This window comes from Carcharodon carcharias, chromosome 10, assembly GCF_017639515.1.
Source record: "Carcharodon carcharias isolate sCarCar2 chromosome 10, sCarCar2.pri, whole genome shotgun sequence".
NCBI lineage: Eukaryota > Metazoa > Chordata > Chondrichthyes > Lamniformes > Lamnidae > Carcharodon > Carcharodon carcharias.
Window position 1 is genome coordinate 59,436,096 of NC_054476.1, and position 18,502 is coordinate 59,454,597.

At 38.6% G+C, this 18,502-nt stretch overlaps 1 protein-coding gene across 1 annotated transcript in view; it reads left to right on the top strand.

The window, feature by feature from the left end:
- syt7a (synaptotagmin VIIa) overlaps window positions 1-18,502 on the top strand; it is a 715,758-nt gene that overhangs the window by 533,293 nt on the left and 163,963 nt on the right. The window contains exon 7 of the mRNA XM_041196517.1: window positions 6,508-6,870. Coding sequence (XP_041052451.1) covers window positions 6,508-6,870 — 363 coding nt within the window. The remainder of the gene's footprint in view (window positions 1-6,507; window positions 6,871-18,502) is intronic.

Genomic DNA, 18,502 nt, shown 5'->3' on the forward strand with positions numbered 1-18,502 from the left:
GGATTGTCAAAGAATTCCATAGCCCACCCAACTCAATAAACATACTGTCAGACATGAAATACAAATTTCTCCTGGTCTGACAATGGCATTTCTGATGTCACAGGCTGTGCGATCGGGCTCACAACCCAAATGCTAGGCTGAAACTCTTCAGATTGGGAAGTTTGCACTGGGAAGTTCCCCTCTCTTTTGAGGGGAAATTCAAAATGCAGGTCCTACTGCATAGGCTTTGCCAATCCTGACTGTTTGGACACACTAATCCAGTCCACACTTTCTCTCTCACTTTCTCCCACTTCCTCTCTCTCTCTCTCTCTCTCTCTCCGATATCCCAAAATTGTATTCTCGTTCCCATATCCTCATTTCCCGAATGTGCTTCAACAAGATAGACAGCTATAGCTTCTCCACGGCCAGCATTTTACTGTCAGATTGCTTGTCTGTAATCAAGTAACCCATGGAGAAAATTCAATGATGTTCAACCAAATATTGGCAGGAATTAAATCACCCTCTTTGGCTCCTACCAAAAACACTATCACCTTGCCTCCAAATTCATTAACCTCTGGTGTCTGCATGCTCAGGTTGAGATCAAGTGTCCTGTTTGTCTATGAGCTGAGCTTAAAGTCAACACCCTATCTGTCCTCATAGCTTGCTTCCAATTCAAAAGTTGGTTCACCTCCATCCTTCACCCAACCTTACAGCCAATGATATTTGTTACCTTTGTCATCTTAACTTCTCTGACACATCCCTTACCAGCCTCTCAAGTTCTGCCCTGCATAAACCCTCTAAGATCTCTGTCCAGTTCCTAGGCCTCCATTCTGTACTCTAAAGTGCTCTTCATCCATTGTCCTTGTCCTCATAAGCCCAATTCACTTCCCATCTCACAATCCATTGACTTCAAAAACCTTACCCTCACTTACAAATTCCTCCACAACATCACACAATCTCTTCAATCTTCTCCAGCCTGTGTTAATCGGGCCTCCAACTCTTGTTTACTATGCATCCTATGGCATTCTGTGTATTGTGGTGCCACAGTCTATAACCATCTTGACCCTAATCTCAGGAAGTTCCTCCAAAAGCCTCAGTCTTGGTATTTCTCTTCCTACCTTTGAAAACCTATCTCTTCAATTGTGTATTCAATCATTTCTCCCAATTCACCTTTTGCTGCTCATCATTTGTTTCTCTTCTGTAAAGTTCCTTGTGATATTCTATACATTAATGGCACTGTATGAATTAAAGTTGTGTATTACTGTGAAACATGTGATTATGCACGTGAATTGTGATGTGTTTATGCATGGGTGGGGTTACATTATGGTTGTTTTGTTTGAAACAAAAGCATGATCTCTGACTGAACTGGGATGCAAGAATGATTGTTGAATAAAATTCATAATGTATTAATTGACGTGTTCTCAAAGCGTATGCGCTGAAAGCCATTATCACTTTGAGATGCCTTTCTTTACGTAATGAGTGCCTTAGGAACATAAGCAATTGCGTAAGAGTGTGCATCGGAGGAAACCCTTGGCCTTGTTAGACCATTTGTTTCTGATTTATACTGTACTGGGACTTATGGCCAAGTTAGAATGTTAATTTCTGGACAAAGGCAAATCTGCGAATTCATGGGCTCAAACTTGACAATGTCCCCTTAGACTCTTTTTATTCTTTTCAAAGTATTTACATTAACGAGAAAAGCAATCTCTGGCTGTATTAGGAACTCATTGACTGTCTTTATATATCTGGACGTACCATTGCAATTAGCACTGAACTATGATGAACAACACTACAGCGTTATGAATTATGGCAGTAATTCACTCCAGAAGTAGATCTCTAATGAGCGAATGATTGTGTGAGAGTTTGTGATCCTGAAAAAAAGCCTTAACATTGTAAACTCTCCTATTCCTCTGTTTCCCATTTCAGACATTTATTGCTGTCCCTATGCAAAAGCTCTGAAATACTGCATATGTGTGTTCTCTGTTTGATATAAATGTGCTATGCGCCAGCAAACCTAAGTGCATAATTGCCAATTCGTGCCATGTTTATTCTCCTCATCAGTGTTGGTGCTGCTTTGTGCTTGTTCTTTGTTACCAACTGCCTCATATATGTGCTGTTTTAAGCAGTACTGGCAATTGACTGCATGCTTACAGTGGCCTGGCGAGAATCTTTCAATTTCACATCCAAATTTTGAAACCTGTTTTTGCTTTGTGTTAGATTTGGTAATGAGGGGAGCAGTTTAATTCACTTTAAACTTAAAGGCTCATGATAATCTCCAGGACTTGTACTATTTAAAGTTGCCCCCTCGAAAAATGTGTCAAGTAACTGCTATAACTGAAATATGGTTTGACACTTCTTCCAATCTTATAAACATGTATGTGAACTAAAATGACCCTCACCTTGAGGACCCAGCTGTCATGTGCTTAGCTAACTCTCACCTCTTGTCAAGCATGTAGACTCTGTTGCACGCTGCAGCTTCATAGACTCTGCTTACTGCTGATCTTTTTGAAAAGTAATATTAAAATATTAAAGGTGCTGGTTATATGGCAATGCCAACATATTGAATGTCTTTTACTTTTATTTAGAACTGGGTGGGAGGAAGGAGAGGCGGAAAGAAGGAAAAAAAAGCAGTCTTCACCAATTCATATGCCCACTTTGTCCATTAACTCAGGTCAAAATCTGTATTTATGATTGATAGGTTATTTGAGCAATTTAAAAACAAGTACATTTAGGACTATCCAAACACGGAATTAAGAGATTTCATCATCTATAATGTATATATGGCCCAACATTTGTTATTAGTTCCAATTGCAGATTGCCTCTTGATGAACCTAAAGCAGTAATGTGACGATTGTTTGATCCTTTTATTTTAACATTTAATTCTTTTAACGTATTCACACTTCAGGTATGGGAAGCACACTGTTGGTCCCAGCCTGCACTGACAAGCCCCTAACCAGCACAAAAATGGATCATAAACAGGGTAGGTGGTGCAGCATGTTAGACACTGACTTTTCACATCTAACCTGGTTTGAATCCGACTCAGGCGGATGGAATGAATTTTGCTCTTTCTGTCTGCTGCAAGGGCTCTTTGTGATATGTAGGTTTAGAACTCATAATTCAATTGCTAGTGGACGTTGACCCACAGCACAAAACTGCCCCTAATTTAGCATTAATTCACAATCTTACTCAGAGAGGTCACATAATGGCTAGTGTGGGAAATGAAAATTTCACTGCAATAGAGATGCACGTGTGATTGGGCTTTGTTAGGGGAGTCTTACTGTAGAATAAAGCAGTGCCAGACCTGGGAGTGCATGGTGTTGACACAGGTTGCCTAGAATGGAAAGTGCTCTATCTCCCAAAACTAACATTCATGCCCACAATGATCGAAAAAAAAAGGAATGGCATTCTGCCCAATCTTTTACTATGCCAATCAAATTCCAAGCTAATGTTTAAAAAAAAAACAGATAAGATTAACTCTCATCTTGCTCACTGAATTGGGATTTTATATGGTTACCTTACGCACATAAAGGTTTTAGAAAGAAATAATTCTCCTTTCCACCCTGGGCACCTAAAGTAATTATGCTGTTAAATAAAAGTTGATGTGGTGTTAAAATATAGTTGGTATTTTGGGATACCTTGCAATCTGTCTGCAAAATTGCATTAATGCATAGGAGCAGAAACATGCCATCTAAGTAATTTATGTTGACAACTTGGCTGAGGAGAATATACCCAGTGCTGATTCAGTGGCAGCAGCTAAAGTAAAACCAAGTCCCTGCAGGGAAATTTCTTTCTCTCAGTGTGTAAGGTCCTTTGATAAACATTGCATAAGTTGGTCATGCTTTTGGATAAAGGAGACTGCAAGTTCAAACATTGACTGTTTTTAAAATTTTATATCTTCCACAGGTATTAAAAATCCATTGAACCATAAGGGGTTGACAGTGATTTTCTTTATAAATAAACACTATTTCCATTAATAGAGGTCCAAAGGTCAAATTCCCTCTGCAAAAAACTGCAGCAACTTTAACTTTTTCTCTTCTTCTCTCTCATATTTATAATCTGTTTGACATTGCTTTCTTTGTATAGCTACACTAAGGAGATTACCGCTCAAGAATGCCAAATTTCAAATGAGCACAGCAATTTATACCACAGGAGAATAGGGTGCTGATTAGTTGGCAAGTTGACTCTGATTGGCTGACCCATTGTCCTGGAGAAGGCATCAGGGCACTTTAGGCTCGCCAAGCTCCCAGTAATTCAAAAAAGGCTCAAGGCTTGAACATATCCCTTTTGTTTACAGAAAATGGGTCCCTTTGTATGAATGTATGCTACTTTTAGCAAGCATATGTGAGCTGTGAGCTATGTTACAAGTGCGAATGATTATCTTAAATTGGTTGTTAGTGCGGCTATCAGCACACTCAGGATTGTTCGGCAAGTGCTGTCCAATCACGGAATCACATCTAACAGACGTTTTGTTTTGGTTTTTACAAGTGTGGGATGATGGAATACAGGCTGTACTCTACCTATTACAAACAGCTGAAGGGACAAGCTCTTAGATTTCATTAGCCAATTGTTGGGATGTACGGCCTACATACCTGACATCACACCAGCACTAAGATTTATACAAGATGTTACTCATTTGTGGGCAGACAGAACATCTTTTTCGACTACTGGTAAGGGAAAATACCACTCATGTGGTATGAGCCACTGCATAGTAGCAGCGTGAAATGGCTTGTTTAACCTATTGTTCAAATTTTTCAGATACTTTGCCTTTCCAGGATAAGTTGAGTTATACTCAGCACTTTTCAGGTGTGAAAATGGTGGCCTTTGGCCCATTTTCAAGTTTGTACGATACACAGCAAATAATGATCTGATCAGGGTAGCTTTAATGTACTCCATTTCTGCATCAATTGAGCAAATGGCTAGGCCTTATTTAAAAGATTGCAATAAAGCAAATATTCTTGTGCTTGGAGCAATAGGAATCCCAATGTGTATATTGACTGGTGAAGGTAGGCTTGTGGTAGACAGTAGTAGAGAACCCATTGGCGGATTTCTCAACTAGTACATTGAGGAAAGGTTATACAGCTCCATCTCAAAAGTGAATTTGAGCACAGGATGGAGGGTATAAAAGGTGTGTAAGGAAATCCTGCAAATTCAAAGACCATGAACATATCACCCACGTTTTGGAAATACGCACGGGGTAAGAGGTTAGGGCTGCTGGTGCATAGGCTATATGTCCCAGTGATTGGTTAGTTGAATCAAACAGTGTGTTCCTTCAGTTGTTTGTAATAGGCAAAGTACAGACTGTACTCAACCAGCCTGTGCTTGCAAAACCCAAAACAAAATGTCTATTTTTAGATATGATTCCGTGATTGGGCAGCACTTGAACAATCCTGAGTGCACTAATAGCTACACTAATAACAAATTTAAGATAATCAGTTGAGCTCATAACATAGCTTATTTACGCTTGCCAGAGGCAACATACATTCATACGTAGGAATCTATTCTCTGAAAACAAAAGGAATATGTTCAAGCCTTGTGCCTTTTTTTGCACTACCCAGAAGCTTGGGAAGCCTATAGTTCCCCGTTGCTTTCCCCATGGCAATGCCCAAGCAAAACTGAGTTGACTTGTCAATCTGTCAGTACCCTTTTCTCCTGTAATATAAATTATTGTGATCATTTGAAATTTGGCATTCTTGCATTTTTCCTGATGAGTCCAAGATGAAAAACTTTGGCAACATGTCTCTCTTTTCAGAAATATTCAAGTTCTGTGCCACCAAGTGACTGAGATTGCCACTGATAAAGCTTTAATCTTGCCCCAATTTTATAGGCTTTCTCCCTGCATCTAACATTGAAAAACATAATTGCCATTAGTTATTATACAAAATTGCACTGGAAGTGTTTAATGCAAACAAAAAGCAATGCAGAAATATAATAAAGGTGTAAATATGCCAGAAAATACAATCTTGCAGCACATTACTTTCCATTGTCATCTCTTTGTAGTATGTCTTTTAACAAATCATTTCTGGAAATTGAATGTTTGTTACCTATAGGCATTATTATGTTTAACATCCTAAAATGTGACCAGTAATTTTAGTCCTGATGCTGGTTTTGCTTACTACTACCTGCCAGTGCTGGGGGAAGGATGTTCGTTCCATAGCTAAAGCTGTTTTGTTTCCAGCAAACCACTTAAGTGCATTTCTGTTAAGCCTTACTCACCTGCTGTATTCCGACAACTAGTGCCAGACACAGGCTGATCGTGATGAGGAGGGCAAAAACAAGAACAATTTAAATTGGAGTTGATAACATTGTGTTGTAATTGTGCAGCATTGAGGCACTTTACAGGAAATGAGAATCACCTGCCAATAATGATGTGTTAATAATCTATAAGTGCAAAGCAAAGCCAGGTATCCAACAAACTCAAGACGCATTATTGTACTTCACTGCAGGTGACTTGCTAACTGTGCTTTGCTTTTTGTTTTCTCCCTTTACTCTTTCTTTCTGCTCTTATCTTCTGTCATGCTGTTCTGTTAGCTTGGATGAGCCGACCTTATCAGCAGCATCCACGTTAGAGCACATATCTACGCCGCCAGGCGACCAACAGCCGAAATGCCCACGACCTCGGACGCTGCAGAGGCAGCAGAGCCTCCAGCAGCCGCTGCAGCACCATAGACCTGCCCAGAGCCAGCCCACCACCAGCCAGAGCCTTGGGCAGCTCCCGTTCCAACAGCAGACAACCTCCGGCAGCAGGTCTCCCTACAGAGCCCAGCACAGGCCAAGCGGTACGGCGGGCTCACGCAATCGTACAGCTGGAGGCCGCAGCCGCTCCAATCCTGGGAGCTGGGATTACGTGATGGGACAGCTCCGTAATCGAGGGTTAGATATGAAGTCTTTCCTGTAAGTCTCTCTTCTTTTTCCTTTCCACCTCAAAAAAAGAGTATTTTTCCATATCCCCCATTATAAATCTGTTTGTACTTTGATATGGACTGCACCTGTTAAGAGGTGTGAGAATCCCTTCATTTCTCAATCATGTTTTGCTAACTTTATTCATAGCAACATTTTTGAAAATGGGATTCTGCAGGAAAAACTGTAAATTGAATAGGGTTTGTGTTCTGAATTACAGGATCTCCTGGACAAATCACCAAGCCTATAGCCAAGAATGACAATGCAATCCTAACTTATCCCTACCAATGATGGGCAGCTTCTCACTTCAGGTCCAGGGTGTAATGTGCAGGTTCAGAACTTGTCATTGTCAAAACAATTGGATTCAGAGAGAATTTACAGGCCACTATTGCTGCAGAGCTCTTGCTATTCATGGCAACTACTGAGCAGTGTATTATTCTAGCAGTAGAAACAGGAAGTGCATTGGAACACAGCTGGTTCACCACTACTGCTCAAAGGCAATTAGGGATGGGCAAGAAATGCTGGCCTAGCCAGCAATGCTCACATCCCAAGAACAAATTAAAAAAAAAAATTATTCCAGAGAAGATGGTAATTGTAATTCAGATCTTTTAGATATCCAGCATTGTATTCCCTCTCAAAAAGATGTACATGACTCTGGATCTTGTGCCACTAGAATTTCCCATCTTTGGCGCTGACTTGTCTTCTGAAACACAAATGTTTGATATTTGAAGCAGAGACTTGCAAATGCTGAAGTTATCCTTCATCCTTTAAAAAAAATGAAATTAAACTATCTTTTGTTTAGCTGAAGAAAACCAGCCAGTGTTTTCAATCAAGTGCATCGACTGGTGTTGCATCAAATGCACTTTTGTTGCAATTATGCATGCCAATGCATACAAAAATATCCAATAATGTCTTTGTGTACCTGAGGTCTTAAAAAAGTCACTCAAGACTCCTCTACACTATTCCTCCATCTGCTATCATGTGCAGCATGTTGGAACAGTCCAAATGGAGAAGGGGCACAAGCATATAAGCCCATCAAATGCCTAAAGAATAAAAATTACTTTGAATGCTCTTTAGGTTTTCAGAAGTTGAAAGCGAAGCGCAAATTTGATGCAGCACTAGCACTAACTCTGTAATCAGAATATTATTCATCAGTAACACATGGAGGCAGGTACGTATGCATTTCTACAATGGAATGCTCTTGAACTGTTATGTCGGTGACTGATGAGCTGGTGAAGGCTAAGTTTGCCTCAACCATCAATTTACCATTATGATGTGGCTTTGAATCAGCAATTGTCCTGGTTTTTTGAACTCCTAATAAACTATATTAATTATATGTCTCAGCACAGTCTCATGAAGCCAAAATAATGTGATTTTTATTTTGCACCTACTGATACAAAAGTAGCAAGTTTCTTTTTCAACAAAAAATACTTTTGTAAAATCCATTTAGAGGACTATTGTCTCATTTAATATCTCCTTCTGCACAGTGAATGACTGGTCACTTCCTCTGATCATCCATAAAGGAACTAGGGTTTGCTCTGTATCTGTTCCATTGTACTCATGGCCTAGATTGGATCTGCAGTTTGCTTATGTGCTTTCTGCACTGAGGATCCACAGTTTCTTAGGTTAGAACTTCACTTAATTATAGAATTACCTGGAAAAACTCAGCAGGTCTGGCAGCATCGGTGGAGAAGAAAAGAGTTGATGTTTCGAGTCCTCATGACCCTTCGACAGAACAGAGTCATGAGGACTCGAAACGTCAACTCTTTTCTTCTCCGCCGATGCTGCCAGACCTGCTGAGTTTTTCCAGGTAATTCTGTTTTTGTTTTTGTTTTGGATTTCCAGCATCCGCAGTTTTTTTGTTTTTATCTTCACTTAATTATGGTTGATACTGGATGCTTGATTTTAGCCAAGGTGAATTATGGTGAGCGATTGCTAAACAAATATAATTTACAAGATGCCAAGTTGAGATCATTAGAGGGAAAGTTTAGAAGTTTTGTAAAATTGTTTTTATGGATCCAAAGCTTTGTCTGGTATTAGGAAACCTGGGTTCAAATGTTACTAGGCTTTATTAGTTGAAGAATGAGTGCTCAGAGTTCAAAGTGAGTACCAATCAAGGGACAAAATAGTATAGGATTTACAGGGGCTTTGGGCAAAATGAAATCATTCCTTCTTTAAATGCTGGAATTGGAATTAAAGGTGCCAGCATAATCACTGCTGTGATTTCTTTATCACCTGACATATGTGACATGTTCCACAGAATTTGACTACATCCCTATGCAATCCAGGCCAATAAAAATGTTTTTGTATTTTTGCCTAACAATTCCTAAATGTCACCCTATTGGAATTTCATGAGGAATTCTCATAATTTCATTTCTATATCCAAATGGTATTATAATCTGATGCATCTCCTCCAGCTCTCATTTGCTGAAACATGATGCACCCTCAATTTTCTCATTAAAATATCATCCTTAAGGTAATAATAATATTCTGCGGTACATTCTGCCTCTATTCTGCGTAAACTGTCTGATATAACTGTTTTATTTGTGAATCCTTTTTCTAGAACTCCATTAACTGCTTTGAGTTAAACACCTCAGCTGCATTGTCTGCCAGTCTTTCTTCCTAAACAATGTTTTCAAACACAATGCTAATTGGACTTCCAAACCTTCTCTTTGCCTTTGAACGTCCTGTTCCTGTTTCAACCTATGAGCCTATAATCTTGTTATCTCACAACCTGGAGACAATCTAGAATGATATCTCTGCAACATTTCTGTTGAAAATACTTCTACAGGCTGCTCAACTACCATAGGCATCACCCATATCTAGGACGCAGCTATATCATTACCCAAAATAAATTGAACCCCTGCAATGGGTAACTTTTCCACTACTCCAACAATCACCTGACCTGTTTTCCACACACTCTTTAAATTTACCTTCCACAATGGAATGGGTTCAGCATCTCCATGGACCCTACTTATTATAACCTGTTCCTGCAATACTCCCTCTGAACAACAAATGTCAGTATCCCACAACATTATGGATTGACTAGCCCCTGTCTCTCTTAAAATTTTAACACCTTTATCTACTCCGCCCTGTACACATGGAAAGACTTCCCTTTCACATACAAAATCTTTAAACATTTCTGGAACCTGCTCCTCAGAATTCTCTTGAGTGAATTGTGAACACATTCCCACTTCTTTACCTATCACTGATTGTTCCTGTTTTACCGGTACACAAACCACTGGTTTTTCCTGTGTGTAAGCCTCAGTTCTTTTACTTCCAGAACTTTTCTGTACCCCAATAATCCCAACAGATTTTCCCTGCAATTTCCAACATACAGATTTTGTGTGTCCAACTTTATTATAGTGAAAGCACCTCAATTTTTGAATGTCACTTCTAACCTCAACACCTTTCTTTTTACTATGAGAAAAAACCTCTTGTGAATTTCCACCTACTCCTTCTCTCCCTTGACCATGCACCTTCCTTTCACCTTCCCACTTTCTATCCTTTTCTGATTTGGAAGGGTGATTTAAAAAAAATGGTTTAGCTCTAGGAACAAACTCATAATCATCAGCTATCTCTGTGGCTTGTCTTACTGTTTGAACCCTCTATTCCTCCACATGAGTTCTCACTACCGAAGGAATTGAATCTTTAAATTCTTCTCTAAGAGCTGCATATGTTGTCTCTATCTTTAATGCCCGTATCTACTGGTTGAAATTACTTTGTTTTACTCTCTCAAACGCAATATAGGTTTGCCCAGGCTGTTTTCTCATAATCCTATATTTCTGCCTGCATGCCTCAGGAACCAACTCATATGCATTCAAAATAGCCTCTCTAGCACATCATAGTCCACCGACATTTCTTCTGACAGCGAAGAATAAACCTTGTGCTCTACCCACCAAACTGAACTGCAACAAGAATGTTCAGTTTTCCTGTGGCTATTTCATCTGTTTAGTCATCTTCTCAAATGAAATAAAGAATGCTTCAACATCCTTTTCCTCAAACTTTGGAAGAGCTTGTGCAAATTAAAATCCAGTGGGGAGATGTTTAAGGTTAAAGGTATTTTTCATCATCAGAACTTTCCTCAGAATCTGAGATCTCTTTTTTAACTTCCAGCCTTCTAAGCTGGTATTCCCTTTCTCGTTCCTTCTCTCTTGCCTGGAATTCCAGTTCCAGCTTCCTTTCTTTCTACTGCCTTTCCACTTGCTCCCTTTAAAATTTCCTTTCTTTTTCTGCTTCCTGTAGTTACAGTTTTTTAATTTCCAATTCTTTTTTCTTTTTGTTTGCCTCCAATTGACATTTTCTCAATTCTTTTGCCTGTTCAAATTCAAGGCTCTTCATTTCTAACTGAAGCCTCACTACCTCCAGCTGTGACACACTAGTGTCAGGTATCACTTCCAACTTTAAAAGTTGTGCTATCACTTCAACTATGTCTGCTTTCTGTGCCCCTACAGGTAACCTCAACTGCAACTTTTTCGCCAACTCTATTAAATTACCCTTAGATACTTTTTGTAATCCAATCAGAGTTATATCTTCTACTTCCAAAAACGCTTTAGCCATGCAGTCTCATCACTTTAAAAATCCCTCACACCAACTCCTGAATTCAAAGTGCTTCTCGTACTTGTAACCTTAAGATTCACCAACTCCAAACCAATCAAGAAATTTCAAATATATACTGCAAAGAGCCCCCAATTTTGTTATGGCACAGCAGATGGTCAATGCTAAGCTGCTCAAAACCCAGAGGGAAACTTGAAGCAGCTGCCACAACTATTTGCAATTTGTATTTATTTCAAGATTAAGGTTTTGAATTCAGTAAAAAGAAGGCCACTAAGCCTTAAAGTTTTATAAAACTAAATTAAACATTTATGCACCAATGCATGGCATAAGTTAAAATTAGATGCATTTTGATTTCTCCCAAGCTGGTGAGCTTCTAATATTATCCATACTATTTAGGGGTAGGTACCAAAGAATGACAGATACCACCTACATGGAAGAAAGAAAGAAAATCCAGGGAGGAATTTTTCAAGGCATATTTGTTGTCAATCCCCTTGTAGTTAATTTCAAACAGGAGTGTGAAGGATATTTGCTTGTTTTTAATTGCAGTTGGCGATGTGATTTTTCTTAGCATTGCAGGGTTCAAATTCTGCAATTGTTAAATGAGAGCTGACTGAGTACCTACATATTCTGAGGAAAGAGTCAAATCATACATATAGATCATACACAGCAGAAAGTGAGCTTTAAAAAAGAAAGTAGCCATTCAGTAGTGCAAGCCACAGGACTCATGAGCATCATGTAACTTCACCAAAAACAAAACTTAATGCCCCTTAACTTTCTTAATCCTGGCATTTGTTTTAATAACAAAAGCTGTTTAAGCTGTTTTTTTTCATCAAAGAAATAGGATTTAAATAAATGCTTACTTCAGCATTTTCTGCTGACATTGGATGAATTTATCACGTGGATGCAACGAGAGAGACATATTAGTTATGTAATTTGAAGCAACCTGAAATCAGTAGGAAAAAATAAAACTGCTTAAAGAAAAACTCATCTATAATATAAAAATGCATATGTGCATTTCCTACCTACTTAAGGCATCCAATATCCCATTTGCCTCACAATCTCACCTTTATAAAGGCAAATTTAAATTCTTGTAGCTGATTGACTTAAATCTTTATAAAATGAGAAGTAATTTAAAATGCTTACAGTGAAATTCTTCATCCACCAAAGTTATATCATAAAGGTGGATTTACTGGATCAACGTTCAGGTGCATTAAAGTGGATGGAGTGAAGATTGGAAAATTAAATAGCTTTTGGAGTACATGCCTATAAAGCAACACAAATAATTTAACCCCTTCCATTTAGTTAAGTGGAAGAAAATAAAGCAGCTTCCTTGCAACTTATCCTGCAATTACTATGCATTATAGAAACTAGGAACAGGAGTAGGCCATTTGGCCCTTCCACACTGCTCCACCATTCAGTAAGATCATGTCTGATCCTCTATCTCAGCGCCATATTTCTGCTTTCTCTCCATACCCCTTGATGCCCCTAATATCCAAAACATTATCAATTTATTTCTTGAATATACTCAGTGACCCGGCCTCCACAGCCTTCTGTGGCAGACAATTCCACAGGTTGACCACCCTCTAAGTGAAGAAATGTTTCTCCATCTCAGTCCTAAATGGCCTGCCCTGTATCCTGAGACTGTGGCCCCTGGTTCTAGACTCCCCAACCAGGGGAAACATCCTCTCTGCATCTAGTCTGTCTAGTCCTGTTATAACTTCAGATATAATCTCAGCAGTCACACCTGAAAAAATACAACGAAACTCAGACAATTCATCTTGGGCTGAGCCTGACAACTCCAAAAGCAAATAATCTTAAAATGCTAGGTCCTTCTCAGCACATTCCAATCTCAATATTTCTTCTCAAACAACAGTATAAATCTGAATGATTTTTAAAAGAATTGTTCTTGGGATGTGGATGACATAAGCAAGGCTGCATTTATTTGTTATCCTTTTTAGCTTGCTAGGCTATATTTTAAAGGGCATTAGGAGTCTGTCACATTGTGCGAGACCACAGTTACATGTAAACCAATCCTCGCAGATTTAGGTGGTTCTCTTTCTAGAAAGACATTAGTTAATCAGTAAGGATGCAAAGAGGAAAGGAATGCAATTGTTGTACATTTTGGAGTAAAAAAAAGAGGGAAGTCCAGAGAAGTATTATTGGTAAAATAGAGAGGGAAAGAGGCCACCTGACTGGTAGTAAATATGAGGAATTCAAGGAGCACGACTTGATGATAAAAATAATTACTTCTACAGGGAGATTGAATTTACAGACTTAACGATCATTTAAGTCTAGAATTGAGCCAATGCAAAAATGTTTAGTCAGCACTTACTTAGCTATTTACAAGTGAGAATAAAAAAACTGCTAACTACAAATTCTAGAAACAAGCAATCAGTAAAGGGTCAGATATTTTACAGAGAAACTGAGTGGTTAATAATTTATATAAAAAAAACCCTACGGCTATCCAAAATTCTTCAAATTGCCCTTAATTAAAATACTGACAATTTTAATTCATGTAGCTCAAATAGTGACTAGAAATGGAAGCCATTATTTTAATAAGTGTGCTAATTGGACTTTAATAAATGTGCTTTTGTTAATCTTAAGTATGGAGAATTTTTTTCAACAAAATTCTTAAGTATACACCTCCTTCACATTCTGCAGCTTGGTAATCATACTAGCTGTCTGTAAATACACAGGCTGACTACCATATTCATGGTCAATTTAAACCAAAATCAGGTCAGAAAGAAAGGTTCTGTAATAATTAAGGCAAACTGTAGCACAAAATAATTAACTACTGTGTGAAATGCAGTAGAGACTTTTGCCCTCAATTTTTTTATCTCCACTACTGAAACCAAATCCTTTGCCTGAGTTTGGTTTTACCAGTGCTAAGCACCCACTTGTACTTCATCCAAGTAACCATACTTCATTTTAGAACCTATAGATTGGTCAGCAGGCTTGTTGAATTTGAAGGGCTTTAAATTGAGCAGTTCCTGTTCTTGCTCGTGTTCACATTCAGCACAGGGTAACTAAATAGCAGTGAGGAGTGGGACTTCTAGTTGACTGCTTTCGCCCTTTCCTTGAAGGCCAGCATAATATGCACCTGCTGTTCCAGGTGAGAACCAAATCAGCACAGAATGGAGTTCAAAACCTGGAAGGAGAAATATCTGTGAAGTTTAGTAGATTTATTTCTGACCAATTTTCCCCTTCTCTCCTGCAACAAATCTCCTTTGACATGTTAATTGAGAACTATCATGGCAAGGCCTTCATTATTTCTCACTGAGGTCTGAAATTTCTCTTTGTAGTAAATATAGTGTCCAATGCTTGATTGAATTGTATTTGGAGATAATAGATAAGATGCCAAATTGGGGGAATGCAGAGGAGGAGAGTTGATAACTTTCAGGTATTTTTGAAATAAACAAAGATGGGGCTATGAGAAGGTTTGCGCCAATCTTTTAAACAGAAAGTACAGCTAGAATCTTGCAAGTGCAGCATGTGTTCAAACAGTGGTAAATGAATGAAGGAGGGGGTTAAATACAACAAAGAAATTTCCCTTATTGTGTGATTTCCTAATGGGCAAATTATATTTGAGTTTTGTGTTGACACAATATTGGCACTGTGCTACAAAAGTTAGAAAGCTAAATTTTAAAAGTTGCTGATTTTTCTGCTGAACCATTTTATGATTCTAATGCTCTCAAAGCACCAATACTAACAACTGTGAACTTCGACAATGTATTAGCTGTCTATTCAAATATGAAAGGCATCACAACTGACCCTGGCCCCATTAATTGTCATTCTGGCTCCAGTGTGGAATGTTGCATACTCATTTAAGGATTCATGCTCTGAGCTATGCTGTCCCAAGATATGGATCTCTACTGACTCAAATGAAAAGGTGCCATGTACAATGTACCTGCATCTTAATGGCCTGAACTTCTCTGTCCCCAAGTTCATAATTTCATTGGTACTGCATATTTTAGGAGCTTGGAAATGGGGACCAAAAATAAACTAAGTAGTAGCTTTACAATGAGAAATCCTAAGTGATGGATGTGATCCAAGTTCATCCAAATTGTTACTCTGTTTGGATTTAAGAAAAACAGCACAAACAAAACTCCTTGCATCTCTGATCTCCAGCTAAATACTGGAAAGGTTGAAGCAATGTCTGATTTGCTCCGGCCCACCCAACCAACCCAAACACATATTCCATACTCTTGTCCCTAACTTTGACTGAATCAGTTTGAAACTGTGAACACCCTGTTGGATCACAAATTGAACTTCTGGCTCCATATTCTTTTCATCACAAAAATCAACTGCTTCCATTCTGTAACACTCCTTGTCTTTGTTTAATGCTCAACCCATTTGTAGCTGCACTCCTTATTGATGCCTTTTTTGGACTTAATACTCCAATATTCTTCTGGCTGGCCTCCCATCCTCCACCCTTCATAAAATTGATTGCTGGGGAAAAAATAGATGTTATTGACATGTGCATGACACTTTGGAGCACTTTAGTAATAAAAGAAGTTTGAAGCTAACAAATTCTTGGGCAACCCAGTTGTGGCTGATGTTCTCAGTACAGCATTTATCATTTTTAAAGTTCCAGAGCTATAGCCTTTTTTATTAGGAAGATAATGAATGTCTCTCTCTGCAGAAGACTGATACACAAACCTTCCATATCAATGATAGGTGCACCCTGATGTAACATTGGAATTGAATTTGTGGTTAGTTAGATTAATTGATACTTCTACTCCTGGTTACTTTAGCCTTTTTCGCACTTTCTTGGAGGAGCATATTTCCTTACCATCTTGTACCTGTAATAGATTCCAAGAAATGATATGCCCTGGTTCAGAGAACACTATTGTGAGTTATCTTTCAGTATCTGTGATCATGATAAGCTCCTATTATGAGGATATTACCCATAACCATTCATCAGCTCCCAGTGAGATTCAGGCCTCAATTGTGAGTTTACTGTTAAAGGGATGTTGAGTGGAATTATATTGAATCTTGTTGCCCAACTCTCCCAAATGTGGAGTATGCACCCTCTTAGGAAGCCATTTATGTAAGGCTGTATTTTTCCCTATATGAATGAAAGTCTATATGATTAAAACTGAAAATGCGAGAAATACATAACAATGTCAACAGCATCTGGAAGAGTAAGACCAGTCAATCTTTAAGGTTCCACCTGAAAGATTAATTTATCCTTCACCTTTTGTTGCTGGATGATTTGTGCATTTTGTTGTTGTTAATGCACTTTGTATGTTGCCTGAGTTTCCCCTTTACTTTGTGAATTCCTGGGCCTTGGAAACAGCACTGTTTGAAATTGTCAGCAACTTTTTGAAATCTTGTTAATGGCGTTTGGAAGGCTTATCCAGAAACTGGATTACCCAGTAACAGCTTCTTGAAGAACTTCTTTTATAACTTCTGCTTTGGGTGCTGGGAAACTTTTCACTACTGCATATTGTTATGACCTTGGTCAAGACTTAGTAACTTTAAAAAAAAAATCTAAAATTCCAATTATTTACTGAAAGGATGAAGCCACCAGATTCCATGGTTTGAAGTAAAAGTATTTTTATTACACAAAAGTCAAACAAAGAAAACACTAAATACTTGGGTAACTATGTATACTCTAAAACCCAGAATCAACATTGGTTAAACATGAATTAACAGGCAAATTCTGGTCAATTATAAGCTATAGATTACACATTAAATGACAGATAGAACTAAGACAGATCTTATAAATTGACTCGGCAATCCATTCAGCATTAAGGTCATCAATCTCAGTCACAAAGCCAAAACTCTGTCCTTCACTTGAAGAATTTCCGCCCTTCTTCAAGGACTCAGTCTGACCTCCAGCTGACATCAGCGCACAACCAACCCAAGTTCCACAGGCACGGTCTTCACCAAAAGTGGCACATGTCCACAGAACATCCTCAGCTCTGCTGACGATGGTATGGATGGTGTAGGTCTATCAATGTTATCTTCAAGTAACAGAAAGTTCTGATGGCTCTGTGTCATTTTAATAAAGTTCCAACCAGTTTCAGTCTCCCCAAAAGTTTTGGTTTCCATTCTCCGTTTCATTCTTAGTTTCCTTAGAAACTGGGAGGGACAATTTCCTTTCTCAGTTTCCCTTTCCTGCTTATCTTTTGGTTTCCATTAGGCTCTGTCTCAAGAAGTACAAGCTTTGAAACCACAGCTTCCAGTACAACATCAGGTTTTTCATAACTTGAGTTCCCTTTTGAGGATTTGAGTCATATAGAGCTAAGAGGTCCCAGGTGCAATCTGTGTTAAGTTAACTAATGGCTACAGTGTTGGTAAAAATTATTAATTTTGCCTTAGGATCTCCGTGTTGAAGTGATGGAAAGTTGACCAGAATTATCACTCCAATAATATGCATCTGTTACGACCGGAATGGGAGGAGTGCACAAATGATCAATTCCCACTACTCCACAGGCTGTACCATTAATTTAAATGTTTAACTTTCTCACCAAAGTAGCCAACTGTGTACCTATACCTCTAGTATCCAGAAGAAAAGAGACTCTGACCGGGTTTCCTTCAAAAACTCAGAATGATTAATTTATTTTAAAACCAAACTTCTTTTAACATGTTGCAAGTACTGGTTAACACACAATTGTAATTGGGAAGTATAACTATTTATCTCTTCCTAAAGAATTCTCCCAGCACACACACACACACATACACACACATACAAACAGACAGACAGAGTCTCTCTGCAGAGGTGGGCTTTGGAGGATGGGCTTTATAAAATAAAGGATATAGTCTGCAGGATCTCGGTGCTGTAGACCGGGAGTTCTCTCATGTCGTCCCAGTGGATGCCTGGATGTTTTCATCAACTCTCAGCTTTGCAGGTCCAAATGCAGTCTAGTCACACTCAGATGAAGGCTTTCTGGTTACACACACAATTTTAGGCAAGGTAGAGAGAGGGTGCCAGTCAAAGTAGCCTTCTTTCCTCAGTTTGTTCTCCAATAAAACTACCTTCAAAACAAGCAGGTTCACAACTTAAGTTTTTTTTCCTTTGCCATGTGATTGCCTTTTTATCTCCCAGTATTTCATTAATTAA